Here is a 25,295-nt window from a genome sequence, read left to right as displayed (position 1 = left end):
ATACGAAGGTTCACTCTCAAAAGGCCTCAAGTTAATGGCAATTTGTTTATAACTGTTACCTATAACGTCCCCCCTGCCCGCCACCGCTCATCCCACCCCACTCCCTCCCACCCAAAATTTTAACTGTATTTAATCTGTGCGAGAGAATCCCTGTTGTTTGAAATAATAAAGTTACTTATCATATTAAATACTACAGGTACTCACCATACAAGTTGATAACCCTTATGCAGCTCTTCAACACCAAAGGAATGTCATGACCCGTGGCTTCCAAAAACTCTTCCAGGCTCCCTCCAAATAACTTTGGTTGCCCATGACCACCCAACTGAGGCCGACCTATCCGTTTTCGACGTGGCGGCTTTCCGTTCCCTGAACCAGGGGGGCCAGCCCCTGTGCCTGATCGTAAGGATGTCGGAGAGCCATCTCCCGAACGTTCCTTCTCCAAAAGGCCTCTCAGGTACTCCTGCTTTGCGTCCAATCGGGCAATACGAGATGTGCTCATCAGGTACTCTCTGAATTTCTGGAAGATGATCAGTAATTTAATCAATAAACTGTGGGACTCTTACATAAAGATTCTCTGAAACTGAGTGAAAAAATATTCAGAGAAACATCATCCTTCAGAAGTTCCTTCTCTGGAGAAACTAAGAACTTGGCTGACTGAGGCAACATATGAAACAGCAAAGGGATATGATTTGTTTAAATACTAATCTCTGTCACACTGGTTTGATTACTTCTGCTATATTGCTCCAAGCTGAACATTTTATAACACTACAAGCTCAAATTTTCATTTGCTATTAAGTCAAAGGATTCATCCCAAAAATTAATGCTACTTGCTGATCATAAACTTTTGTTGTACTAAAAGCATTACACATCTGCCAAAACTGTACAATACAAGGCAATAACATGTACAAGCAGTGAGGGAGTGTAAGGTTAGGGTGTCACGTGCCTCAAAATAACAAAATCAAAGTGCAAAGGTAGACGCACTGTTACTGGTATGAAATGACTAAAGGGGACAAAGAAATTAAGAGTTTATGAATATTATACCTATCAGAAATGTAGATCTTATCATAGAGTCGCAAGGAATGCGTCAGTATTTGAAATTCAAGCTAGCACCAACATTAAAATGGATAGAATATGCTGACTACAGGCAGGCTTATGTGCAGCACACCTTTATCCATCATTTAGATCTTCCAGTCTTAAGTGTGTTTAACCGGCTCATTTTGAACATAACACCGAATGTGCCAAAGTACCAGATAAATTTGTGGGCCAGGTAGTTAAAGGATGATGAAATGTTGTATGAAATGTTTTCTACCACTGGTGCATTTCCTGACAACTTGGCATAGCCCAAGTTGAAAATCTGGCATCACATATCAGTTCTGTGAAAGAAGTGTTATTCATTTACAAGTATAGAAAACTATCATTTAAATAAATATTGTACCTTTAATGCTTTACAAAGAGGGAAGGAGGTGCTGTATAACTTGTCACTTCGGAAATTACAATATGGAGACAGCACATCGTACATACCGTCATGTAAAACTCTTCAGTCTCGTGGCGATCTGCACGTAATTTAAGGGACAGCGCTTCAGGCTGCCTTGTTGTGACTGCAGCACTGGTAGTGGATTCGTTGAAGTATGAGGTACAGTCATAGTCACGAGCATCCAGCATCTCCAGCAGAGTAGATTCTGCAGTTTCTAATGTCTTCCACACTTCTTCAGATTCAGTCCTTAAGGATGTGACACGATTCTGCAACTGTCGCAGTCGTGCATCAAGTTCATCACGGAGGGACTTCTGTAGCTCACTGTCAGCACCCTGTCAGGTTGAAGATTAGGGAAGTGAAAAGGACAGACAAATTTCTGCTCACCATCATTAAATTAAAAACATTCATAGTAGAACTTCTCTTTTCATAAATTAGTAATAACTGTTAAATGAATTTCATGTTATGGTGGCTTTTACTGTTAGGTAAACACAGATACTGATTGAGTTGTTGTATGTGGGTTGTTCTATGCCCCGTGTTACTGAATGAGACTTTGCAACCTAACAACTCCCCCCCCCCGTGTGTGTGTGTGTGTGTGTGTGTGTGTGTGTGTGTGGGGGGGGGGGGGGGGGGGGGGGTGTCATATGCCATCCTATAAAAATTGTACTCTTTTCACTCCGGTGTCAATGCTTTTAATTTACTGGCAAATTTCTGTATTTTGTTACAACTTTTTAACACACTGGCATTATACTAAGAAGTAATGCAAAACTTAATGAATGCATGAAATCAGTCACAAAGTACATGAATGGAAGATATAGTATTCAGTGGGAAGATTCTCAGAAAGTGTGGTGCTATTGTTACGGAAACAACATACTAGATGCTAGCATTACTTATTCTACAGAACTGCCTCAGTATTTGTGGCCATTGCAATATTTGAATCACAGAAGACAGCACAGGAACCACGAGCTTCAATTATGCTGCCTCTACCAAATAACTCAATGGAATCAAGAGAATATGGCAAGAAATTAAGGCATACACCAAGGTGTACAGGCACTCATTCTTTAATGACCACATGTGCAAATATGATGGTAATCCAACAAGTAAGGTCTCCTATTTTTTTTTTATAAGTACAGATCTCCGATTGTGTGGCATTTGGTCACATTGTTATGAAGAGTGCTTCACGCGCTGTGTGTAAACGTGCAAGCCGCACTGAGGCGCTCAGTCTTTGCTTGACAGCCGTTGATAATGGAGCTCCAGTTGGATGTTTCTGACAAGTGCAAATTGCGCATAGTTATTCGGTTTTTGAACGCAAAGGGCACTGCGCCGATTGAAATCCATTGCCAATTGACGGAAGTGTACGGTGAGTTGTGTATGGATGTCAAAAATGTTCGTAACTGGTGTGGAGAGTTTTCAGCTGGTCGGACCGAAATTCACGACGAACAACAGAGCGAGAGACCGTCAATTTCTGAGGAGACAGTGTTGAAGATGCTGCCATGCCCCCTTTATTTCTGTTACAGAAACCAGTATTATTTCGAAAAGAACTGTGCACTTTCTGTTTCCAGCAATTATATGTATGATACATTGTATATGTTGGTAACAGCGCAGGTTTCTAGTGTCTGTAAAGGATTATCTTTGCTAGTATTTACTTTTGTTTTGCTGAAGCTGTTTGTTCACATGTTACTGAATGTCTGTTGCCCAAGCGATACATATATTTGTGGAAGTACATATTCCTTAGTGTGCAATAAATACAAACTATGCCACACATCAAGAAGTTTAATATCAGGAATTTCCGTGGTAACCAGTTCACAAACAAAGCAAGACACACTGTTGAAAGTAACCTATGTATCAGTTCTTCAGGGAAGAAACTACCACATGGCATGCCTCCTGGTGATTCATATTTTTGTGTTAACAATGACACTGTCTGTAGTGGATTTTTTTGTTGTTGATGTGGGCAGCTTATCTTCTTTGATAAAGGAAGTAGTGAAATGTAAACAATGTGATGGTGTAGGCTCTCTGGAAATAACTGAATAACAAAGTAGCAGGAGGGGTTTAGCATCAAAATTAGTTGTTCTGTGTAGATCCTGCAATAAATCTACCTCAAAAATGACTTCGAACATTGTACATAATTCATATGATGTGAATTTGAAGTTAGTGTATGCAATGCATGCAATAGGAAAACGAAAAAAGGTTGCTCAAATTTTTTGTGGTTTGATGGACCTTCATCCTCCTCCCAGTAGGTACAGCAAAATACTTTTAGGTGCCTTGATGGTTGTGTCTAAAGCATTTGCGAAATGTACAATAGAAGAAACTGTAAATATTAGTGGAACCAGGGTCTTTGCTGTTGCACTTGATGGGACATGGCAATGTCAAGGACATTTATGATGGTTATAGTTGAGGTATGGAGTGTGATGGAGCTCTAAAAACCTTTCAGAGGGTTACCTTTCATTCACACTCAGCGACTGTATGTGACTTACAAATTATAGAGTGCAGCAATCCAAAATCTGGATTTGCAAAATAAAATCTAAAAAGGACAACTGATTGCTGCACTCTATAATTTATAAATATTTCGGAGATCGGTGCCCGTTTATAACATTAGATATACGAAGTACCTAAGCGATGGGAACTCTAAAGCTTTCAATAAAATTAATGATTCAATGTTCACGGTGATACCTTGGTAACAAAACTGAAGTGTTGTGGACATGTGCAAAAGGGGATGGGTGCTAGATTGGTGAAGCTACGAAGAGAAATGAAAGGAAAGTTGCTATCTGATGTAAAATCTCTGTCTGGCTGAGGTAGATTTACAGAAACTGAAATAGACCTCCTTCAGCGTTATTATGGACTGGCCATTAGACGAACTGCACCTCTGGATGATGATACAGCAATGAGAAAAGCTGTATGGGCCACCCATTTCCATAAGTACTCCACAGATGACCATCCTGTACATGGACTTTGCCCTAAAGGAGCAGATTCTTGGTGTGTTTACCATAAAGCAAAAGAAAGTGGTCAAATATACCATCATAATTATTCCCTTCCTGAGCCTGTTATGAATGAAATAAAACCAAGAGACCTGTGTGACCCTGTTTTTCTTAGTAAATGTCTTCATGGGGGCACTCAGAATACAAATTAAAGTTTCAACCATTGCATATGGAAAAGATTACCCAAGACTGTTTTTGTAGGTCCAAATACATTAAAAGTTGGTGTACTAGATGCAGTGATATGTTTCAATGATGGAGTGATAGTAAGGTCCTGAGAAATTTAGGCATACAATGTGGTTCCAATATGGAAGATCAATTGCTTGCGTGTGACAGGCAATGGGTGCACGAAGCTGAAAGATTCGCTCTTCAAGTTATCAAAGAAGCAACAAGTGCTAAAAGGAATGCCAAGAGGAAGCTTGAAGATGAAGAAATGCTGCAGGATGAAGACTATGCTTCAGGAATGTTCTGAGGCACAGTTTAATTGGATTCATATCTCCATTCATAATTTCCCTCAAGATGTATTTTTCAGAATTCAGGTACAAATATTTCCTAAAGTTTATAAAGCATTGCTCTAATTTTTTTCTGTAACTTGCAATAGTCCATACTTAGGTAGTAGACCTAAGCTTTATTGCAGAATCAACTAAATTATAGGAAAAAAATAATATTTTTATTACAAAAAAATCATAAAAATTAAAATGTAAGATGTGATATTTTTTATCCTTGTAATATACATAGCAGGTGGAATTAAATAGGTCTAGTATGTCAATGCCATGCTTATCTGGTACAATTTGGTCTCCTTCAAATGTATAACAATGGATTAAATGGTACTTCAATTTGAGGAAGCATTTTGGGAAAAAGATTGCATCAATTTCTTTGTAACTTTTTTAATACCGGTAAGCAGGTTCAAAAATATTCACAATACCTTTAATTTGTTTAGAAAGTGTGCTGCATTACCTGATATCAACAAAAAATCTAAGACATATACACTATAAACAGTGCCTGAAAGGAATAGGTGTTGATTTTTACGTAATTTTGAGCCAGTACAGTACCCTGTCTACTTAAGAAATAAACTGCAGAATTCACAGCCATAGTCTCGTTTTGAGTTACTGGAACATATAGCCAATTAATAATCTCATTTTGAGCTACTGGAACATATAACCAGTTTCCAATTTTCAGACATCAACAGATCCTAGGAAGGAGCAATGTGTAACCATCACCAATATTCTCTGAACTTCATTTCATCATACAGGAAAGATTAGTATTTTTTGTTAGTCTTGGTTATCTGACCACAATATCACAAGCAACGGTGTTCCTTCCATCCATATGATATTCAAATGAAGATATTAAACTGTTAAAAGAATTTTCTGTGCTGAAGCTATTGTCTTCTAAAACTGAAACGAAACCTGAAAATTACATTTATCTTTCTCTAAACTTTGCTTCTATAGTCACTCATCCGATATACTTTCACAATGTTACTACAGTTAATGGTGGGTATGATTAATATCTACTGCAGTTAATCACTGACAAAAAAAGACTGTATCATCCAAGTAAACTATTTTCTGTACAATACTACTTACACATTGCATACGCAACTGGTAAAGTTTAATGATTAGCAACTCACCTTACAAAAACAAAAATTCTATTTATAATCGTGTTCTTTCAAACTGTTCTGTGAATGAGCTTTAACGACGATTATATTGTGCTGTGACTACAAGCACTAATGTTTCACTGTTACAATGAAGAGTTTGTTGTTGTTGGGTTTTTTTTTTCCAATTCATTTTCTGTGTGTAACAAATCTGTAGAAGTTATGTTCAGATGTATGGTATCCTGTCAGGAACATCAGAAGAGTGCAGCCGTCCAAATGACTTAAATAATACAAGTTGACAGTGAATTCTTTTTTCTTGAAAGTAAATGGTATCTGTGGTGTATTTTGGGTGCCAATTCCAGGTAGAGTACTTAAAATGTCCAACCATATGCAGGCTTGATACAAATGGCGAATTTCTGTTAAGTATTCAAACTGCAGCTTTTTAATCATTATAATAGAGCCGGTATTGTTTTGTGATGTTTTCCAATACAGTCTGTTCCAAAAAATTGTTTTATTTTATGGTCTGTAATAACAGTAAATGTAAACTAGGGCTACTACAAGGCCTGGGGATTATCTTGAGAGTAGCAGGGGATTCAATTCTTTGGTGGGATGACTCCACTCCACTTAAAATTAGGGCATTATGAAACAATTTATTGAAATCCTAAGAAAATTGGTAACACTTTCAAGTACTTAGGCCCTCACATTCGGAAACTAACGAAAGACAAAAATGAAAGAAACAGACTATCATCAATGTCCTTTAAAGAAGTTGTCTACAAATTTCTCATCACAATTACAAGAACACAGTAAGAAACAAGCTGGATAATTTCGAAGTTTTGGATGCCACAATAAGCTTGAAACACACGTTCTGGACTTGTAAATCAACTATTTTCTGGAAAATGTAGGTACTATGAGTGATAAACAGAGAGGTAGCAAATACACCAAGACATAAAAGAAGTGGAATGCATGTACCAGGGCTGATGTGATGGTAGCATGGTAGCTGACCAATGCTGAATGCTGTACAGGGAGCATCCATATTTTATCATGTAACTGATTGAGAAAAAAAAAACCTGAAAAATAAATTTAAATGTTTATTTTACATAATTGAAAAACAAATTTTAATGTTTATTTTGTATCCACTACTCTCACAGTTAGATTTAAATTAATAGTTCAGAAAAGTGCATTCCAAGACATAAAATAATATTATCATCATTATTATTAGATGGTGTCGATGATATGGGTTTAAATGGAAGGAAAACAATTTGAACAGAAAAGACTCAGCTTGTAAGGCTGCTGCAGGAGAGATTGTGCTGAGAAATAATTATTTTAAAAATTTGATACGTTTCACCACTTCAGTGTTATTTAGCATTGAAGTTAGTCAATCACGGTACTGCATGTGCAAATTCAACCAGTCTGTCAGAGGCTGCGTCACCAAACATGTTGTTCTTTCAGTTTACTCAAACTAAACAAAGATAGCTCTTGCTCACCTAGCTTCAATTTAGCATTTCTGAAACAGGCACATTTTAACTAGTAATGAGCATTTCAACAAATGGTAACTCACAGGCCCATACACATCTGTGCATTACCGCATTTTAGTGCAAGAGCGTGAATTTGCACACACATAACTGCCCAACTGGCTAACTTCAATGCTAAATAATTCTGAAATAGTGCACAGTATCATTCTGTTCTTAACAATTATTTCTCAGCACAAACTCCCCTGCATCACCTTACAAGCTTTTCAAACTGTTTCCCACTACCCTGTATGCAATGAAAATAAAATTATAGGTAGATAATAATGTCTTCAAAAATTCCAAAACATGTAAATGAGAATAATATTTTGCCCTTACAGACAAGAAAATCTGTGGGCAATCGTGATCCATAAACAGAGCTGAAGAATTAAAAATTTAACTGCACAATACGTAAATGCGTGGAATTATCTGCACAAATAATAACTTTTGTTGGTTGTTTTCCATTGGGTTTCAAGCATCAGAAAGAACTTAAGCAATTTTTCATATAAGTCAATACATTTAAGCACGTGAAAAAGAGATGTACCATGTTTAACACCCTGCCATACTTTGATGAATCCAGCTCGTGGGAACAAATGCGGATCAAACATAAACCTCACTCTAGTCACACTCACGGGAATAAAAGCCATGCCAAACTTTTTTTTTTTTTTTTTTTTCACTTTGCATATAGTTCTACTCAATATGTACATTATCTAAAAAAAGAATACACCAGCAGAGAAGGGAAACACTTGTTGCTAATAAAATAAATATTGCAGCAGTAATGCTAAAAAATATTCAATTGTCGGACTATGAAACATACATTAAAAGTGGGGCCCACTTCCAAAACATACTGATCTAATGCCTAAGAAAACAACCGACAAGGATGTGCAATATGCATGAAACACAAAATACAAAGTGAAACAATGTGGGAACGTACAAAGGGTAAAGCAGCATTACATCTACCATAATGCTTCTGAAACTACCATGCCTTGCAGGACTATTAATTTTTAGACCTGTAGATATTTTCCTACTAGGAATTCGTTCAAGTAGAGCGTTTCTTCTTGTAATTACATTCTTTGTCAATATCTACTTTTAGGCAGTGTGCTAATACATTCCTCCTGAAAAGTCACACCTGAAGATGCACTCAAAGATTTTAATTTATCTTAAAGTATTATTTATGTGTATAAATTTATATTTATATTTTGAAGTATTCTTTGAAACACTGTATTACCAAAACAGATATATAAAAGGAACAAGAATCAAATTAGTGTTGAAGTCTACAAGAACAATATCACGTGAAACAAATAAACATGCAGCTACATAACAAGCATTTCAGTTTGTACTGCAATAGTTTCACGCCTGCCCATTTTGGACACACCATCTCCACCCACTTGCACACAGGTTTCACTGAACTAAATGATGCGGCAAGGGGTTGACACTTCTGCTAAATCTTGCAGGTTTAACTGAAGCCAAGAGAAATGAAAGAAAGATAATATTTGTTACTCTCTATTAACAATTATTTAGCTTATTTTGCTGAACTCACTCAATTCAGTTTATGATCTGAAACAGGCTAATTACCAACTGAGACATCATGCTGTTAAAATTGGGATGTTTATTTTTCAAAGGCAGAAAGGAATATTTTGGAAATGTATGTAATATTTTTTGTACGATACATTAATTTCTAACACCAGTAAACTATCTGCAAGATTCAGAGATCTTCATGTTTAGTCCAGGGACCCCACACTGCTTACTATCAATCTGAGACTCGACAAAAACAATTTCTGTCTTTCTTGATTACTTTTAAATGCTTAAACTACCACTGCTATGGCAAATGACTTGTTAGTGACACTTAGGAAGTAGATCTGAGACATAACAGTGCCGGTGTTCTGGAAGATAATTCCCAGTATCACTAATTCTTCAAAACTGTACTTATAATTTGTTGTTGGTTAAATTAATTCACTACACAACTCCCAAGCTCCTTAAGACAGTTCATTAAGATTTTTGCACAGAAGACAAGAAACTTTCTTTGAAGAGAAATTAACCTTTTCTTTGTTAGCATCGTAATTTCCTGTAAGCTACTGAGATTTAAATTTATTTAACTTTCAAGTTATCTTTAAAGTTCTCAGATTCAAGTATATTTCAATTTGTCTTTCATATCTTAAGACTATGTTGTATGTAAGAGAAAATTTTATAATTTTCAAATGAAAACAGGCAGCATTTGGAAAACAGTGTATTTATAAACAGATTGCAAAGTGATAGTACTACTAGCAATGCAGCATCATACTGACCTCATCTCGCTGACCCTGGAACTCAAACTTCTTTGGGATGAGGAAGGCTGAGTGATGAGCCTCAAGAAACCTCTGCTTATCAAGTCGCGAGTCGAGAGCACCAACAGAGCTTGTCATCTGGTCTAGACCCACTTGCAGAGAACGTGCACATGTTTCCTCTGCACTCACGTGCATTAAGAGTGCTCGAGAAATGCAGTTGTGGAAACCGAAGTCCATGCACTGCATGCAACAAAAATCACATGAAGACCACACTCTCATAAATAAATTAATACATATATAATATAATATTACAAAAGACCAAATAACATGCAACACAAATTCAGTGGACAAAATGTTGGTCATCGCCCCTTAAAAGCGAACACTAGTCGCTTAGTAGGACTGTAGGTAGTGTAGAACAGGTACCAGACATCATGTGACTCTGTATGAGGGGTCACTCTTGTCTATGGATCTCAGTGAGTACTTAGTTGCACATCTCCACTCATCAGAATGTTGAGTCATTGATTAAATATAATATTCCTTAAGATTTGCATAAAGGGCAAGTTTTTATCTTCTAATTGCATTCATTGTAACTTAAATTATGTTGCATTTATATTACGTTAGATGTGGCAACAGCAGGGCCATCTATTAACAAGAATAGGAACTACAGTTTCTGTCCAATGACAACATCAGCTGGCCACTAAATTTGAAGACTATTATTATTACAACTAAAGTAATGAATCAAAGAATTGCTTCTTTGTATGTCTACGGATCAATCTCAGATTTCTGGAGAGAGTTAAGCCTGAACCAACATATTAAGTACAGCAATTTATTTTATTCTGGATTTTTATGTTAATATGCAGTGACATAGGAGATGGAGCAAGCTTTGACTCTTTATGTTAATGTGGATATTCGAGTATAATTGTGTAAAATAATAATGGGGTAGATTAGCTCTGATTTTTGTGTTATTCTTATTATGTAGGAGGTAAAAGTGGGAAATGTTAGGGAATTTGTGGGATTATTATAATTTTGTTCTGTAACTCAACACCATGCCCACCCATGTACTAACTTTGATAAGCAAAAAACCCTATGTTCAATGTTTGTAGGTAGAAAAAAAAGTTCTACTTCTTACTGCCAATGCAACAAAACTGATGAAATATTTATTCAAATGTGGCAAAGATTTAAAAGACGAAAAGGTCAAGCATAGTCAGCATAGTCGGATGCAAAAAAATTATTAAATACAAATCAAAGTGTTTCATACGTTCTTTCGGTGAAATAACAAAAGTATCCCTTTTTGAAAAACTGGTTACATTGTGACAGTGATAGTGATCAGACAGTTAACTGCACATTAATTATTGCCATTCAGGCTCTGATTAGACAGTTTTGAAGTTAATTTTAAGCAATTCACCTATACTGATTGAATTCAGAGTTGGCAATAGTTTAACGATTTTAATTATTCGAAAACACAATGCACTCATATCTCGGCAACAGAAATAATTGAGAAAACGTGTGATTTATCATATCATCATTCAACATTCATATAATGGGTCTTAGGATGACACCATGTTTTCACCAGTTACAATTAGTCTCACAGGACATATCAGATACCAGATTTTTCCAACAAAATAGGCCAAAGAATATTACAGAGGTTAGTCATCATTGCACATTACATAGCCGCCACTATAGAGACAAAGAAACAATATTTGATCCTCCACTGCTGATTTAAGTCATGGCAGTCAAACGGCATGTGTATGTCAGTCAGCTGTACGAACTGGCACATAAGACGGGTCAATGACGAGACCTGAGAGTGGTAGTATGAAATTAATGTGTTTGAATGTGCCTATGACCACACTGTGAATGAAGGTGCCCTATTTCTTCGTTATGGGCACAGACTGTGCAGTCTGCAAGGAACGTCATACCACTTGAAACAGGTAACATGAAGTAAGAGCAGTGGTAGGAAAAAGCTGACAGTGAACAGAGATGAATGTCACACCACGCCATTGGCAATCAGTTCGGAACTCTACAAGAATAGCTGCTGCTAATGAATGCAGGTCCATGACACGCAGTTTCTGAGCAAACATAGTGCTGGTATTCTCTGCTACTAGCAGCACCAGTCAAAGAGGTCTTACCATCATGGACAGATAGTCACCGTCCAATTTGTATGCTGTTTGGCCCAGAAGATTTGCACCTTTATATGCCACTATGAGCAGTGGCCTTCTGTGAGGAACCCGATTCCAAATGTCTAACATCGTGCAATCGACACTTGTAAATAGGTTCCTCACAAAAGGCCACTGCTCAGAGTAGCATATTACGGTGCAAGTCTTCTGAGCCAAACCACACGCAAACTGGACAGTGACTGACTATCTGTCCATGATGATTTTTTTACTGGTGCTGCCGGTAGCACAGAAAATCAGCACTAGTTGGAAGATATTCATTTTGTCTCCAAACGTTGCAGTATTTCTGTGTGTTCGCTTCTGCTTTTGTGTATGTACAAAAATGGGTAATGGTGGTAGCAATGCTGAAACAAGTCAGTGGTGCCTTCCCCTCACCACTTCTCTCCCTTCAGCAGTTTTAATGTGGGGCAAGACACACCACCTGCAATTCCCAACAGCAACCGTGTGAATGGTCAACATATCATGGCCATACAGCAGTGTGGTCTAATGAGTTCTGATTTTTGCTTCTTTTCTAATGATGTATTGTGACGAATCCACTGATGTCCTAATGTGGTGTTTAACCCCAAAGCGTATGATTTGTTCGGGGTGTTTCGTACCGTGACTTGGGCCCACCAATTCAGGCGATTGTGGATATGAACGAGGATGTTTGTTTCAACAGCTTCCGCAACCCTAACCTTTCTTCAAAACATTCACTGCGAGTATGGTGTGGACAATCCTGCCCTCCACGATAAAAAAAGCTGTGTTCTTAGAGCTGTATGCATATGTTCCTGTTCAGGAGTGCTATCAAACCTTGGCTGGCCTCCTAAATCAACCTATCTCAATTCCACAGAAAAAGTCTGGGACTATTTGGGATACCTGACGAACTACAAGGGCCCAAACCCCTGCAATTTTATAGGTGTATTCATTAATGAGTGAATTCAGCTGTATATGGCATCCATGAAGAAACTTGTGGACACATTTTGTCGCCGAACTGAGGCAGTGTTACCCGGTATTAGTGTGATGTTTACCAGGTGAGACTAAATTTTTTGGCCCCTGTGCTTCATATTACATACTGGAAACTACACTTTAAAGTTGCAACCATTGTCCTACCATTACAAACTGGATTATTTATTCAACTTATTCTCCAAATTTTTTTTCTTTTTATGATTTTTGGTTGTTTCATCATTTAGTGACAGCTATTAAAAGTAAGAATTAGTATGTCTGAAACAATACTGAAAATAAAAAGTAATACACTTTTTAGATGCCTCGAAAGACAACATTTCTAATATTATAAATTATTTCCGTGACAACAACAAGGAACATTAGGTCTAGAATTACGATTAAGCAGCAAACTAGTATGTGTAATACTATTTAGTGTAGATATGTTTTGTTTAGTAATCATACTTTCCTAGTGATTGCAGTAAGCCGGGCGCGGTGGTCTCGCGGTTCTAGGCGCGCAGTCCAGAACCACGCGACTGCTACGGTCGCAGGTTCGAATCCTGCCCCGGGCATGGATGTGTGTGATGTCCTTAGGTTAGTTAGGTTTAAGTAGTTCTAAGTTCTAGGGGACTGATGACCACAGCTGTCAAGTCCCATAGTGCTCAGAGCCATTTGAACCATTTTTTTGATTGCAGTAATTAGATCCATCATTTAAGTCAATCAAGTGTAGTTTAAGTTCAGTAACATAGAAATACTACTCTAGTACAACAGTAGTAAGTGATGCTTTTTAATTTGTGTAGACCTTTGTTAACTCAAAAAAACTACATAGATGCTGATGGCAGAAAAAAAAAACAATATAGTGAAATAATATTGAAGGCATTGTTATATTCACAAAAAGGCAGCTACACTGGCCAGTACATAATCATCTTCAGGAAGCACAATTCACTGCAGCTTTGGAAGAAACATGCACTCCTGGCATTCAGAAACGTAGGTTCCTTTTTTATGGAAGAGAGAGAGAGAGAGAGAGATTGAGATGTGGGAGCATATCACAGATAACCATAACTAGCATTGAAGGTAGGGAGAGAGCTAAAGATGAAGGAAAGAGAGGGTAGTCTGGGCAACATATTACCCAGACTCCTTAAACTTGTGTACAAGGTTACATGGCCCCTTCAATCCACCTGAAAGTATTCCAAAACCTCTGTACACCGTGACATTAGAGAACTTCATTCTTATCTGCTTCACATTTACCCTCAACATAAACAGTCTGAAAAGCCTGTAAGGGTATTGCAGAGTAGGTTGGCTGACAAATAATAGTTAAGAAAAAAATCTTCCTAGTTAATTAGCATTGAAGTTAGCAATCAGGCCATTGGGCATGCAAAATAAAGCACCCCATCCACTTTCAGCAAGCTACCACAAGAATTGTTCACCTCCTAAGCTGAGTAGTCAGGCACCCAAATTGCCTATTGGTACTAGTCCACTGTTTTAAAATTTTTAACTGAAAGCAACTTTCAAAGAGCATGAGAAATTTGTTGATGAAGCATATTTATCATACATTTTATCACCACCGTTAACATCCTCATGTTCTTTAATGAGATTTTAAAAAGTCTCTGTTGTCACCAGATTAACATTTCTGAATAGTTTGCAATCTGCATCACTAAACAACTAACCCAGGACACAGTCAACCGGACCCAGTTTCAGACTGCCTATGTAACAGCTTCCAAGGATAACAAAAATATGATTTTCAGTATTTCATACAATTATTGACCAAATTTAAAAAAATGAAATGCTGCCATAATCTGCTTATTAAGCTGTACAATCACACAGTAAGACAAGTATTAAAATTAGACACTGCATGTGTCTTGAGGCAGCATAAATCATGACTTGCAGATGACCTACATTATATTCACCCAATATTTGAGAATGTGAGCAGCTAATGACTTCCAACAAACTTTAAGCACAATTTCAAATCTTTTTTAAACTTTTCCTAACTTAGATGCTTAATGTCAACTGTTTTAACTGTTTTAACTCATTAGTAAAGTAATTCGAAGTTTAACATGTGAGTTTGATTCTTTAAAGTCTCAGAAGTGGGAGCTTTACTACTACCACAATCTAGAAAGAAACATACACTTTTTGTGTGTGTGTGTGTGTGTGTGTGTGTGTGTGTGTGTGTGTGTGTGTTTTTGGGAGGGGGGAGAGGGGCCACATACACGTGTGAAAATCCCTTTTCGTGTGAAAATTTTTGCATCATGGTATCAAAGGCCATTTACCTTTTTGCTAACTGAATGCTCCTTTGGTAATGACAAATGAACAAAACTGCCGTCTACAGTTTATTACTGTTACTGTGGATTCTGGTTGGAAAGAATCAGATGTCCGATTGCATGAATTTAGGAGGTTGTGAAGATATTCCTAAATGCAGAAGTTTAACTTTTTCTGCTTTCTTTCCCTTTGCTTCCTCTCACTCTGTACACATATCTTTGAAGGTCTAGAACATTTATTGTTTTGCTTTATACGATGAAATGTGACTGTTTTGCTTTATTTACATTGTTAGATGAATCTCTTCTCAACTGAGTATGCAAAGTATCAACTTACATTTGATCTTTTTTGTAATGCTTTGGGTAAATGCACTGTGTAAATCTAAATTTACTATGTGCACCTGTCATATATACTGTGAAGCGAAAGTGATATCAAGAGATGCAGTCGAACAGTGACAGCTGGTGTGCAGTGGTATGTAGGAACATGTGTTGTGAATTGTGAGACAATACCACATAGGATGAAAACACACGAAACTTTACGGCTGACCTTTTATGTACTGCCACAGGATGAACTAAATTTTGATTTGGACATTATGAAAGAAAACGTTACACTGAATACTGTTAATTTTGCAGGGTGTTATGAAGAACAATGACAATGGCCTGCAAACTGACAGTAATTGTTATAATGAGAACCACATCATTTGTACATAACTGGAAACAGAATCCACCACAGGGCACACACTGGTATGTTTCAAACTTGTCATGGTGACAGAACGGTGAAAATAAAGTGACACTTACATTGACACCTACACTCAATAGTTCTTGAGAAAATGATGGTAAACTTTCAACACAGCTTCATCAGTCCAATCGCATACCATAAAAGAAATTGAGTTGGTAGCACAGTGGCTAAGAGCACCGTTTCAAAATTTCAGGCTCTATGTTAAAATCCAATCTTATGTTTCGTTTTCTCTTTTGATGTCGCAGAAATAAGTCACATCAATGTTTTGTGTGAAATCTTAGCATAGAATTGAATTATTGATAAAACAAAAAGTTGTTTCAAATCTTATTACAGATTGTATCATCATATACGTTATATCATTAACAGTAATTTATTTTTGCTCCAATTTTTACTTTTACGTATTAACAGAACCTGTGTGTTCATAAAAATTAGGAGCACCACAAGCAGATTTTGTGGCTGTTGCACGCACATTCTGATGTTGTCCCATTAATTGGTGTAAGTATTAATGGTCTCAAGGACCAAATTTGTCACTAGCATCTAGGAGACAAACAAAAACTATTGACAGTTTTCAGGAAGGCGATAATCTGTGTAAATTGTGATGAAAACAATCTATTCTTAGTTAGATCTAAAATCTTCACTTTTCCATTCATTCCACTGCATTTCATAACATCATAAAAAGAGATGATTTCAATACTTCAGCAACAACAACAGAAAAAATGAACACAAGATTGGATTTGAACGTGGTGCGAAAAATCTTGAAACTGTGTTCTCAGCCACTGCGTTACTACCACAATTGGGTTTTACACCATGCAAGTAGCCTGATGAAGTCACATCAAAACTTTACCTTAATTTTCTCATAATCTAGTACAGATTCAAATCCATGCTGAAACAGGTGTCCCTTTATTTTCATCTTTTGGAGTTTGTTACTAAATGCTGGCACTTTTTTGCTAACTTCAAAAGTCAAACTTTTTTTTTAGTCTAAATAATCAAAATTCACATTCAAAATTGCATAGAGTAGATTTTTTAGAACATCTACATGCCTAATTTTTGTGACAGAACATTTACATTCTTCACAAGATCTTCCAAGAGTCTCTCTCATGTGTAATCAATTACAAATTTTTGTCTTGAACAATGACTTACAAAATCTTTCTCTTTTTTTCGGGCTATGCCTAGTGAAACCCAATCAATTGATTAACTCAACAAGCACCACCGCACTGCAAACCATACCCACCATCATCAGAGCCATGTCATGCCCTAACTAATACGCCAAACACTCATTTTGAGATGAGGCCAATCGTGACACTGAAATTGAACGGTATCATCTTCATCTTTGCCTAGGTGTAGTGTGTCATCTTCTGGAGCCTGGCTTTGCTCTGCCGCGATTGGTCCGTTTGCTTTTAAATTTCGGAGGGCGCTGCATTCTGGGGAGAGACCTGCTGACGACGAGAGTATCGAGTGCTGCTGCCTGAGTGAGACGGGGAGTTTGGTTTCCGGTTGTGTAGCACAGCAATGTTGCGAAAAAGGTGGTATAACTTCCTGTGAACGCAGGTGATTGCTACGAGCGTTTGTACTCGGGACGCCAGCAGTTGTTCTGGACGGGCTGTGTGATAAGGAAGCTCGGCGTGGCAACTGTTGACGCGGCATGTCCTCGTTGCTACGGCAGAACTGGGGCAATTGACATTACTCGAGTTGGTGCCGGTTGCAACCTGTCGCCGAATGCTTGTCTGCCTTCTGGACTAACTGTGAGAATTTCTTGACTTGATGTGTCTCACTCAATGTCTGCCCGTGTCGTCGAGTGTGTTTTGCTGTAAGGTCGTGTGCCATGGTGTTTCGCAATTTTAGTAGGCTCAGGCATGCCCAAAATCCCGATTCAATGATCTGCTGTTATATTGTCAAGTGTAACTAACACTAGAAAAGAGTGTTAACTCTCTGTGCCTTAATAACTGAACCTAAAATATTATCTGTGGCTGAAGTTTTATTCTGACCCAAGTGCAATAACGATCTTGTATTTTACAATTTGTTGAGTGGTATTATTATTTAGTACTGGCCGTCACATTTACTAGTCGAAGATTTACGAAGGCCAGTGGGCATCATCATTAACAGTTCCTGCCTAGATAGGCGTTATATTTTGAACCTTGTGTTTCAATGTTTAGTAATTTTTATTTTATGTGTTATAGAGAGTTGCTGTCATGCCCTATGTGGACGATACACCACATTGGTGAAGTTTCTAGTTGTTCTGCTGGTCTGTGCCATATTGCTAAGGCAGGCAGTCCTAGCACAGCTGATTGTAAATTTTTCCTAGTGGTGAGAAGCACGGGCTGGTTTTAAGTGCTAACTCATTAACTTTAACCATTCTCAAATATTTATTACTACTGATATTCAGGCCCTTCAGGCCAAGTGGCAACGTCACTACCCCTTTTTGGTTATTAATTTTATCTTGTTAGCTTATTTCATAAAAAAAAATAATAATAAAAAAATGAAAAAACCTTTGGTATATGAATTTGTCTTTTGGTCTTTACTGCTCCTTTGGACGAAGTAAATTAACTGCTGGTTTTGCATTCTTGTAGCATTATCAAAACAGCATTTGTGGTTATATTTGATTGGCCCTTCTGGCCGAATGATTAAAGTCATTCCTTTCAGTAACTTATTGTATTGGTCAATAATTAATCAAAGGTGTTGGGTCCTTCAGACCGTGATTATCTCCTTATGTTGAATCTTAAGGTTGTCATTCTGACATTACAGTTGTGAATGTTCAGCGGCCCTTCAGGCCTGGAGTTTAAAAAATTTTATCGTGTTTTGTGATATATATTTGTACCAGTGAACAAGTATTTTTTTTAATGTTTCATAAAATTAAATTGTGTTTGAAACTGTAACCTCATTTGGGTCTACGCTTTCACTCCCTGCAGCCTCTGAGCTCTGCTTACCTTATGTTTTGTTTAAGTTTTCCCATACCACGGCATATCAGAAATAGTTGCACAGGGTGGACATTTGTGCCACCACTTTGAGTAACTATTTTTTCCAGGTCACCACCTACATTATACTTCCCACCCCTAACAAGACTATCCCAACTTCACTCTCTTGTTTGTATTTAGAGCTATTGCCAAGCCTGGTAGGCTACATATGGATTATGAACAGTATCAAATGTCAAGTGATCAGTGTGAAAGACATGCAGATCCCACACAACCATATGAGGAAGTGTTATCAGCAGATGGTACACTTCGAAATAGGCCTTATTGTGTGTCTCCCATTGACCAGCACTTCACATTTTATTTTGTCAGGCAATGTATATTAGCCTCTGTTCCACCTAGTTCCTTTAAATACTGAAAATAACGCTGAATTTACTCATGATAAATAACAGTCATCTACTTATGGTTTTGTTGGAACTCCACATGCTACAAGTTAATCTACTCTGGTTTGCAGAAGCTACCACAACATACCACAATCTGATCCCAAATCACAATTGTTATTACAGCATTAGTGTTCCACACCTTTAGATGGGTCTACTTACCACATATTTATGAAATTAATGTCTGTTACTTGGGGCCAAGCACCAAAGGATTCATATCTTTAAACCACTATATAGATTAAAATGTGAATTACTAATGCAACAACAAAAGAGTGAGCGGGAGTAATATGAACCAACCAAGAACTCAACTTAAGAACAAAATTGTAGCCTGTATTTTATAAATAAAAGTTGTGTGAACAATTTTATGACTGATTTTTACTTACCTACAATTTTTTTACCTATCTTTCTACATGCCATTTCACATATGGCCATAGATACAGGTGGTGGACAAAAATAAGGAAACACAAAAACACATTACCACACTTTGTACACTGTAGGAAAACCACTGACATTAGGAAAGAGATCGATTTATCTATGGAATGGATAAATACAGGCCCTGTATGGTTTCCGAGAGAAACATATACCACTCTTCCTGCAAAACAGTGCCTAGTTAAAGTAATGATGACAAAGGTGGATAGCAATCGTCCACCATTCTCATCAAAGTAAAGCACAAAGGCTCAATAATACTGAGATCTGGTAACTTTGTTGGCCAAAAGGGATAGGACACTTCACCCTTGTGCTCACAGAACTTGGTCCTAGACATTGCAAGCTGTGTGAACACAGGTCCTGAATCCATTTTTTGTCTTTAAGCACAGCATCACCAATGAGGGACAAACATTGTACCAAGGGATACACAAGGTAAGCCAAAATGGTCACATAACCACTGGCAGTCGTGGGACCTTGCAGAATGACCACTGGGCCGGTGGAACACCATCATATGGCTACCCAAATCATTACCGAACTCCAGCCACGTTTCACTCTTACACTCGGCCATAAGTTTGGAACAGTGTGAAACAAGAATAATCTGAACAAATGACTTGTCCATTGCTCCCTAGTCCAGGTGTCATGGCTTCAGCACTGCATTTTTCTGTGATGGGCTTTTGCATCACTGATGGGTGGTTTTGGAATTCCAGCTTACCCTGGAATTCTCGTCCTGTGGAGTTCCTTTAGTGTTTGGCAGTGACAGAGTTCACGAGTGAAACATCCAGTTCTGCAGTGACTTTGGCAGCTGTGGCCCCATTATTTTTCATCAAAATCCTTTTCAATGATCATGTATCACAATCACTCAATGGACAACCATGTCCATATTATGACTTAGCAGATGATGTTTTTTCACTTTGCCTGTGTGTGGCATAAGCCTCTGACACAGTGCCTCACAAAACACCAAACACTTCACCTACCTCAGTTACAGAAGCACCACCAATTTACCCACAGCTGAATTCACTTAGCTCTAACATAATGCACTCACAACTACACTGAACATGTACTGAGGGCATAACACAGGTACTATTCATGGTCAAACAACAGCGTAACCTGCCAGGCTTGGCTAACATTTGCGTTTATGTTCAAAAATGCATTTCTTGCGGCAGTGTTTCCATATTTTTGTCCAACCCCTGTAAATAATTATTTCAGATTTATGACGCATTACTGTCAAAAAGAGTTATGTATCTAATAAAGATGCCAGACAGGCACCTACTCACGTCTATTAGGTCAGAGAGATCATCAACAAAATACTTGTGAATAGTAGTGTTAGAGGCTTCAAGGCATAGCACGTACTCATTACGGGCCTTAAGTGCCTTCAGCTTGGCGTCATTGTACTTGTTCTTGCGCTGTAAAAAGAAATATTCCATTGAGCACTATGAATTAGATTGAAGAAGGTGACAGAAATTTTAAACCACCTTCGCTTTTTTAATTAACTCTGCCATGGCTACTATGCTAATCTATACAGAAAACAAGCACACTAATTGCATAAGAAGTTTTCGGTTAACTTGCCACGACAAATTCAGATAAAATCTCCATCAGATGCCATACTCTGGCCTTAAAAGCTGTTTCAGCGCAGTCAGGCTTAGCCCCTGATAGCAAGGGAAGGGATCACTGAAAAGCTTGGGATTTTGTATGAATTTTAAGCAGCAGTTAACCAAGAACTCTTTACCCAAAGACTCCATTAGAAAATATCTTGTAGCCAAATATCACAACTGCCTGAACATTTTATTTCCCAAGGATCATTATTTTCTCTTACTACTATTCACATGCCCACAAACAAATCAGTTTTTTTTACAGATTTAGAAATGGCCAATTTTAATATTAAATCTGAAAGCAAGTAAGAATATCTAAGGTACATAGTATATTCACTCAATGATGATTGTGCTTTGCACATAAAGATTTTACAGCAAATTGATGCTTTGACGACATTAAACTGTACTAGCATCAAAGCAATGGTGGTGAAATTTCACTTAACAGTTGCTGCGCTCAACAAGCACAGTATCACCATCCATTACAATTGCATCAATTTTTATACATAGTAGTAACCTATATCATTCGATCAAAAGCTGAAAAATCCAGATCAACTGAAATTGGATTAGTCTCCTTTTCTGTTGGTTTACTTGTGAAAGGCTGAAACCATATTCCACACTGGTATCTGGAAACTTTGAAGAGCAGCCCACTGGCAGGTCAAAACTACTTATATCAACATATATACTGATGATGCAAAAAAGAAAAGGAGTGAGTGTTGGCAGAAATGATGACTGAGCAGCTTGTGAACTGATTACATTGGTAGTGTGCATATTACAGACAGACAGATAGACACTATGCCACAAGGAATATGATTTGAGCTTATGGGCAAAAAAAAAAAAAAAAAAAAAAAAAAAAAAAAAATAAAAAAATAAAAAAAAAAAAAAAAAAAAAAAAAAAATCAGCAGTAAATGTGTGTAATTCTACAGAAATTTCTGTGATCCTACAAATTATGATAAGATTAACGGATTTCGTTACACAGAACCAAGCCTTCATGATTAGCAAAATACTCTCATACAAAATTATTCTACCACAGGGCAAATCGGTATTAGAACTTTTCTAATTTAATGCACAATCGTGTGCAAATGTGTGAAAGACAGAAGACAACACTGTATGAAAAAATATATGTTTTGACCATTGGTTTATTTATACAGAGAATGAACACAAACATTTAATGGTTCAGTGTGTTACAGCAATCCACCAGTCAAATTACTGCATTGCAGCTCTCCCTCTTCCTCATATAATACAATGGTGCCACCATTCTGACCATAACCTCAGTTACTGGTGTCGAGCAATAGTTGTCGCTGCATGGCAGACTACATTACACTGTATAGATAACATACCTTTTGTACTTCTTTTTCAATCAGGCGATACTTCTTGGAACGGTCAAGCTTGTCCTTTGGCAGACTTTGTTCAAGCTTCAATCGCTGTGCTTCTGCAACTCTGAGTTTTGTTTCAGCTTGCCGGCACTCTGCCTGATAGCTGTGGTAAGTTTTCATTGTTGTGTGAAGTTCGTGGAGTACACGCAAGATCTCTTCATGCGTTTCATAGCCAATCTCCCGGCACTAAAGCAATATTAATTAAAAATACAGTATAAATATCATCGAGCATGCTGATACAGTATTTGAGCTTTTGAGTAATAGAAAATACCTCCTAACCAAAATGTTATCCTTACAGGGTACAAAACAAAACAATGTACATACAAAAATCAGAATTTTAAAGAGTACCACATTGTTCCTAAAACATTTGTGCAGAAAATGTCGTATCTTCAAGAAATGATTATTATAGTTTCTAATTATTACTGTAGTATTCCTCCCACATAATTCAATGTTATGATAAATTTTATCTTTCAGCTCTGCAACTTGTGGGAATATTGACATGCAGAAAATATACTACTCACCCTCCGATAAATGCGTTGTACATCCTCTGCAACTTGCGTGAAACGGCCCACAACGTGAGTGGAGTATATGTCAGACAGAACTGCATGGTCTTTGCTCAGATTCTTAGTCTGTGTGATAAGCTGCTGCCAACAGGAGTAGCTAGAGAAGAGTGGCCATTGTTCTCGTCTGAAATGGTCAGTGCTTTTTGTTAAATAACAACTTAAAAATTGTACACAAACATATATGACTGAGTAATTTAGAGATAAAAATATTTTACTCTGCATGCCCTGACAAACAATGGTGATTACATTTTCTAGCCATTTGAAGCAGTGAGTTGAAAGTTTATACTAATGGGATCCGAAGTGAAACTTGAGGCACTTTTTCACTGTTGCCACCATAAAAATATCTCATTTCAAAATTATTGTGAAGGGAACAGCAATTTTATTTCCTTTTATAAACCACAAAAACATAGTGGTAAATACATTCCTCAAAGGAGAGAGTCAATGATGAAGTTGGAAACACCATTTTCTTCTTGGATGTGATACGTTCCACCTATACTCTAAATCATCTGTTGCCTCTGGTTATTACCTGATGTCACTTCACTCATTTCTCTCTCTCCAAAATTTGCAATAATTCGAAGTGAAGATGTAGCTGCAGTAAATTGCTTTACGAGTTATAAAATGTGTTGTTTTTTTTTCAGGTTTTTCTGTCAAAAATAATATAAAAAATGATATAATGCTTGTATCATCCCCTAGTTGACACCTGTTCCAAAAATCAATCATCAAATGTGTTACAGAGCATTTCACTACCACTTTCTGGTTATACACTGTATGTTTAAACTCGGCAACAGCATGTTGGTACCTAAGTGGTGTCATGATTATATTCACTCATATTAGCACTCATAGACCAGCAATGAGGCCCAAGTTAGTTCATCAATAGCCATCAATGAAAATCCGGAGGTCACACTTAAACTCATGAACACCACCCCGGGATGCAATGGAGAACGAGTTAACTCATCAACAACAATCAAAGAGTTGAATAGCAATTACTGACCAATCAGTTGGTAAACATTGTTATAACTGATTCAGGACTGTGTTTATATTTGCATAAAATGATTCTACTGAAATATGTGATGTGATTCGTCAACTTCTCCCAGTGTAATTAGTGATTAAATAGTTCACAGGTGAATGGTGGATGTCATTGTCCAATGGACACAATATTTTGGCTAGCAATCACGTTATCATCAAGTATGATTTCCTCACCCATTCCCTCTAACCTGCAGCTCTGTATGCAGTTTGCACCAAGGATTGGGTGCACGACTAGGCTAATAAACCCCCCCCCCCCCCCCCGCCCCAACTTCTCACTCCATCTGTGGTACGCGTGCAGATGGCAACTCCACTGTTCCTCTGCCTGGTTCAGAAATCAGTTCATTGTGGAATTGTTCCTTCCTCTTCTTTATGAGATCAAATTTGGATTTCTCAAGCCTTTCGGAGGGGATGTTGCAACTATCATGATCGCTCAGCTGTTTCTTTACTCAAAACTCAATAGATTCTTCAATGCCACAGTCACAGAAGTGAGATGCCTGAGTTGCAACCTTAGTATGCTCATAATCCATTCCAAGTAATTCCAACAGGCAGCACTCTTTGACCACCAACTTGTTAGCCTGATGCAGTCTGGAGTGCCGTTAGTATTCACAGTAGTGATCATTGACATGACGGATCATCTGACCTATATATGTAATGCCGCATTGGCAGGAGATCTGACAGATCCTACCAAGCAGCGCTCAGGTTTTAGATGGTTGGCAGAGCAGACAACTCTGCACTTGGTGTATCTGGCGAATTTGTCCTGTCTTTCCACACAGGTTGCCACAAGACATGATAAACAAAGTGGTACTATCCTCCTGAGGTTTCTATTGTTTCCATCAGCTGCACAGTCAATATAATAGTACCTAAAGCTTTTCAAATTTGCCAGCAAAAAAAGTGGTCCAACTAAAACATTCATATTTCTTTACGTACTACACGAATATGTAATAAAAAATGGGGGTTCCTATTTTAAAAAATGCAGTTGATATCCGTTTGACCTATGGCAGCACCATCTAGCGGGCCAACCATAGTGCCATCTGGTTTCCCCCTTCAAGCTAGACTAGTTTCATTCTTTGTAGTTTTTTCGTTTGTTGCTT

The 25,295-nt window shown here is 37.6% G+C and overlaps 1 protein-coding gene across 2 annotated transcripts in view; it reads right to left on the bottom strand.

Moving 5' to 3' along the window:
* The window catches only part of LOC126483785 (SLIT-ROBO Rho GTPase-activating protein 1-like), a 510,581-nt gene that overhangs the window by 81,396 nt on the left and 403,890 nt on the right, over positions 1 to 25,295 (bottom strand). For both annotated transcript variants that reach the window (XM_050106944.1, XM_050106945.1), the window contains exons 3-8: positions 23,137 to 23,302; positions 22,580 to 22,801; positions 20,927 to 21,055; positions 9,822 to 10,040; positions 1,522 to 1,806; positions 205 to 517 (exon numbers count right to left, since the gene is read on the bottom strand). In XM_050106944.1, coding sequence (XP_049962901.1) covers positions 205 to 517; positions 1,522 to 1,806; positions 9,822 to 10,040; positions 20,927 to 21,055; positions 22,580 to 22,801; positions 23,137 to 23,302 — 1,334 coding nt within the window. The remainder of the gene's footprint in view (positions 1 to 204; positions 518 to 1,521; positions 1,807 to 9,821; positions 10,041 to 20,926; positions 21,056 to 22,579; positions 22,802 to 23,136; positions 23,303 to 25,295) is intronic.

The sequence above is a fragment of the Schistocerca serialis genome, chromosome 6, assembly GCF_023864345.2.
Source record: "Schistocerca serialis cubense isolate TAMUIC-IGC-003099 chromosome 6, iqSchSeri2.2, whole genome shotgun sequence".
In the NCBI taxonomy this organism is placed as follows: Eukaryota; Metazoa; Arthropoda; class Insecta; order Orthoptera; family Acrididae; genus Schistocerca; species Schistocerca serialis.
This window is presented reverse-complemented; position numbering and strand designations above follow the sequence as displayed.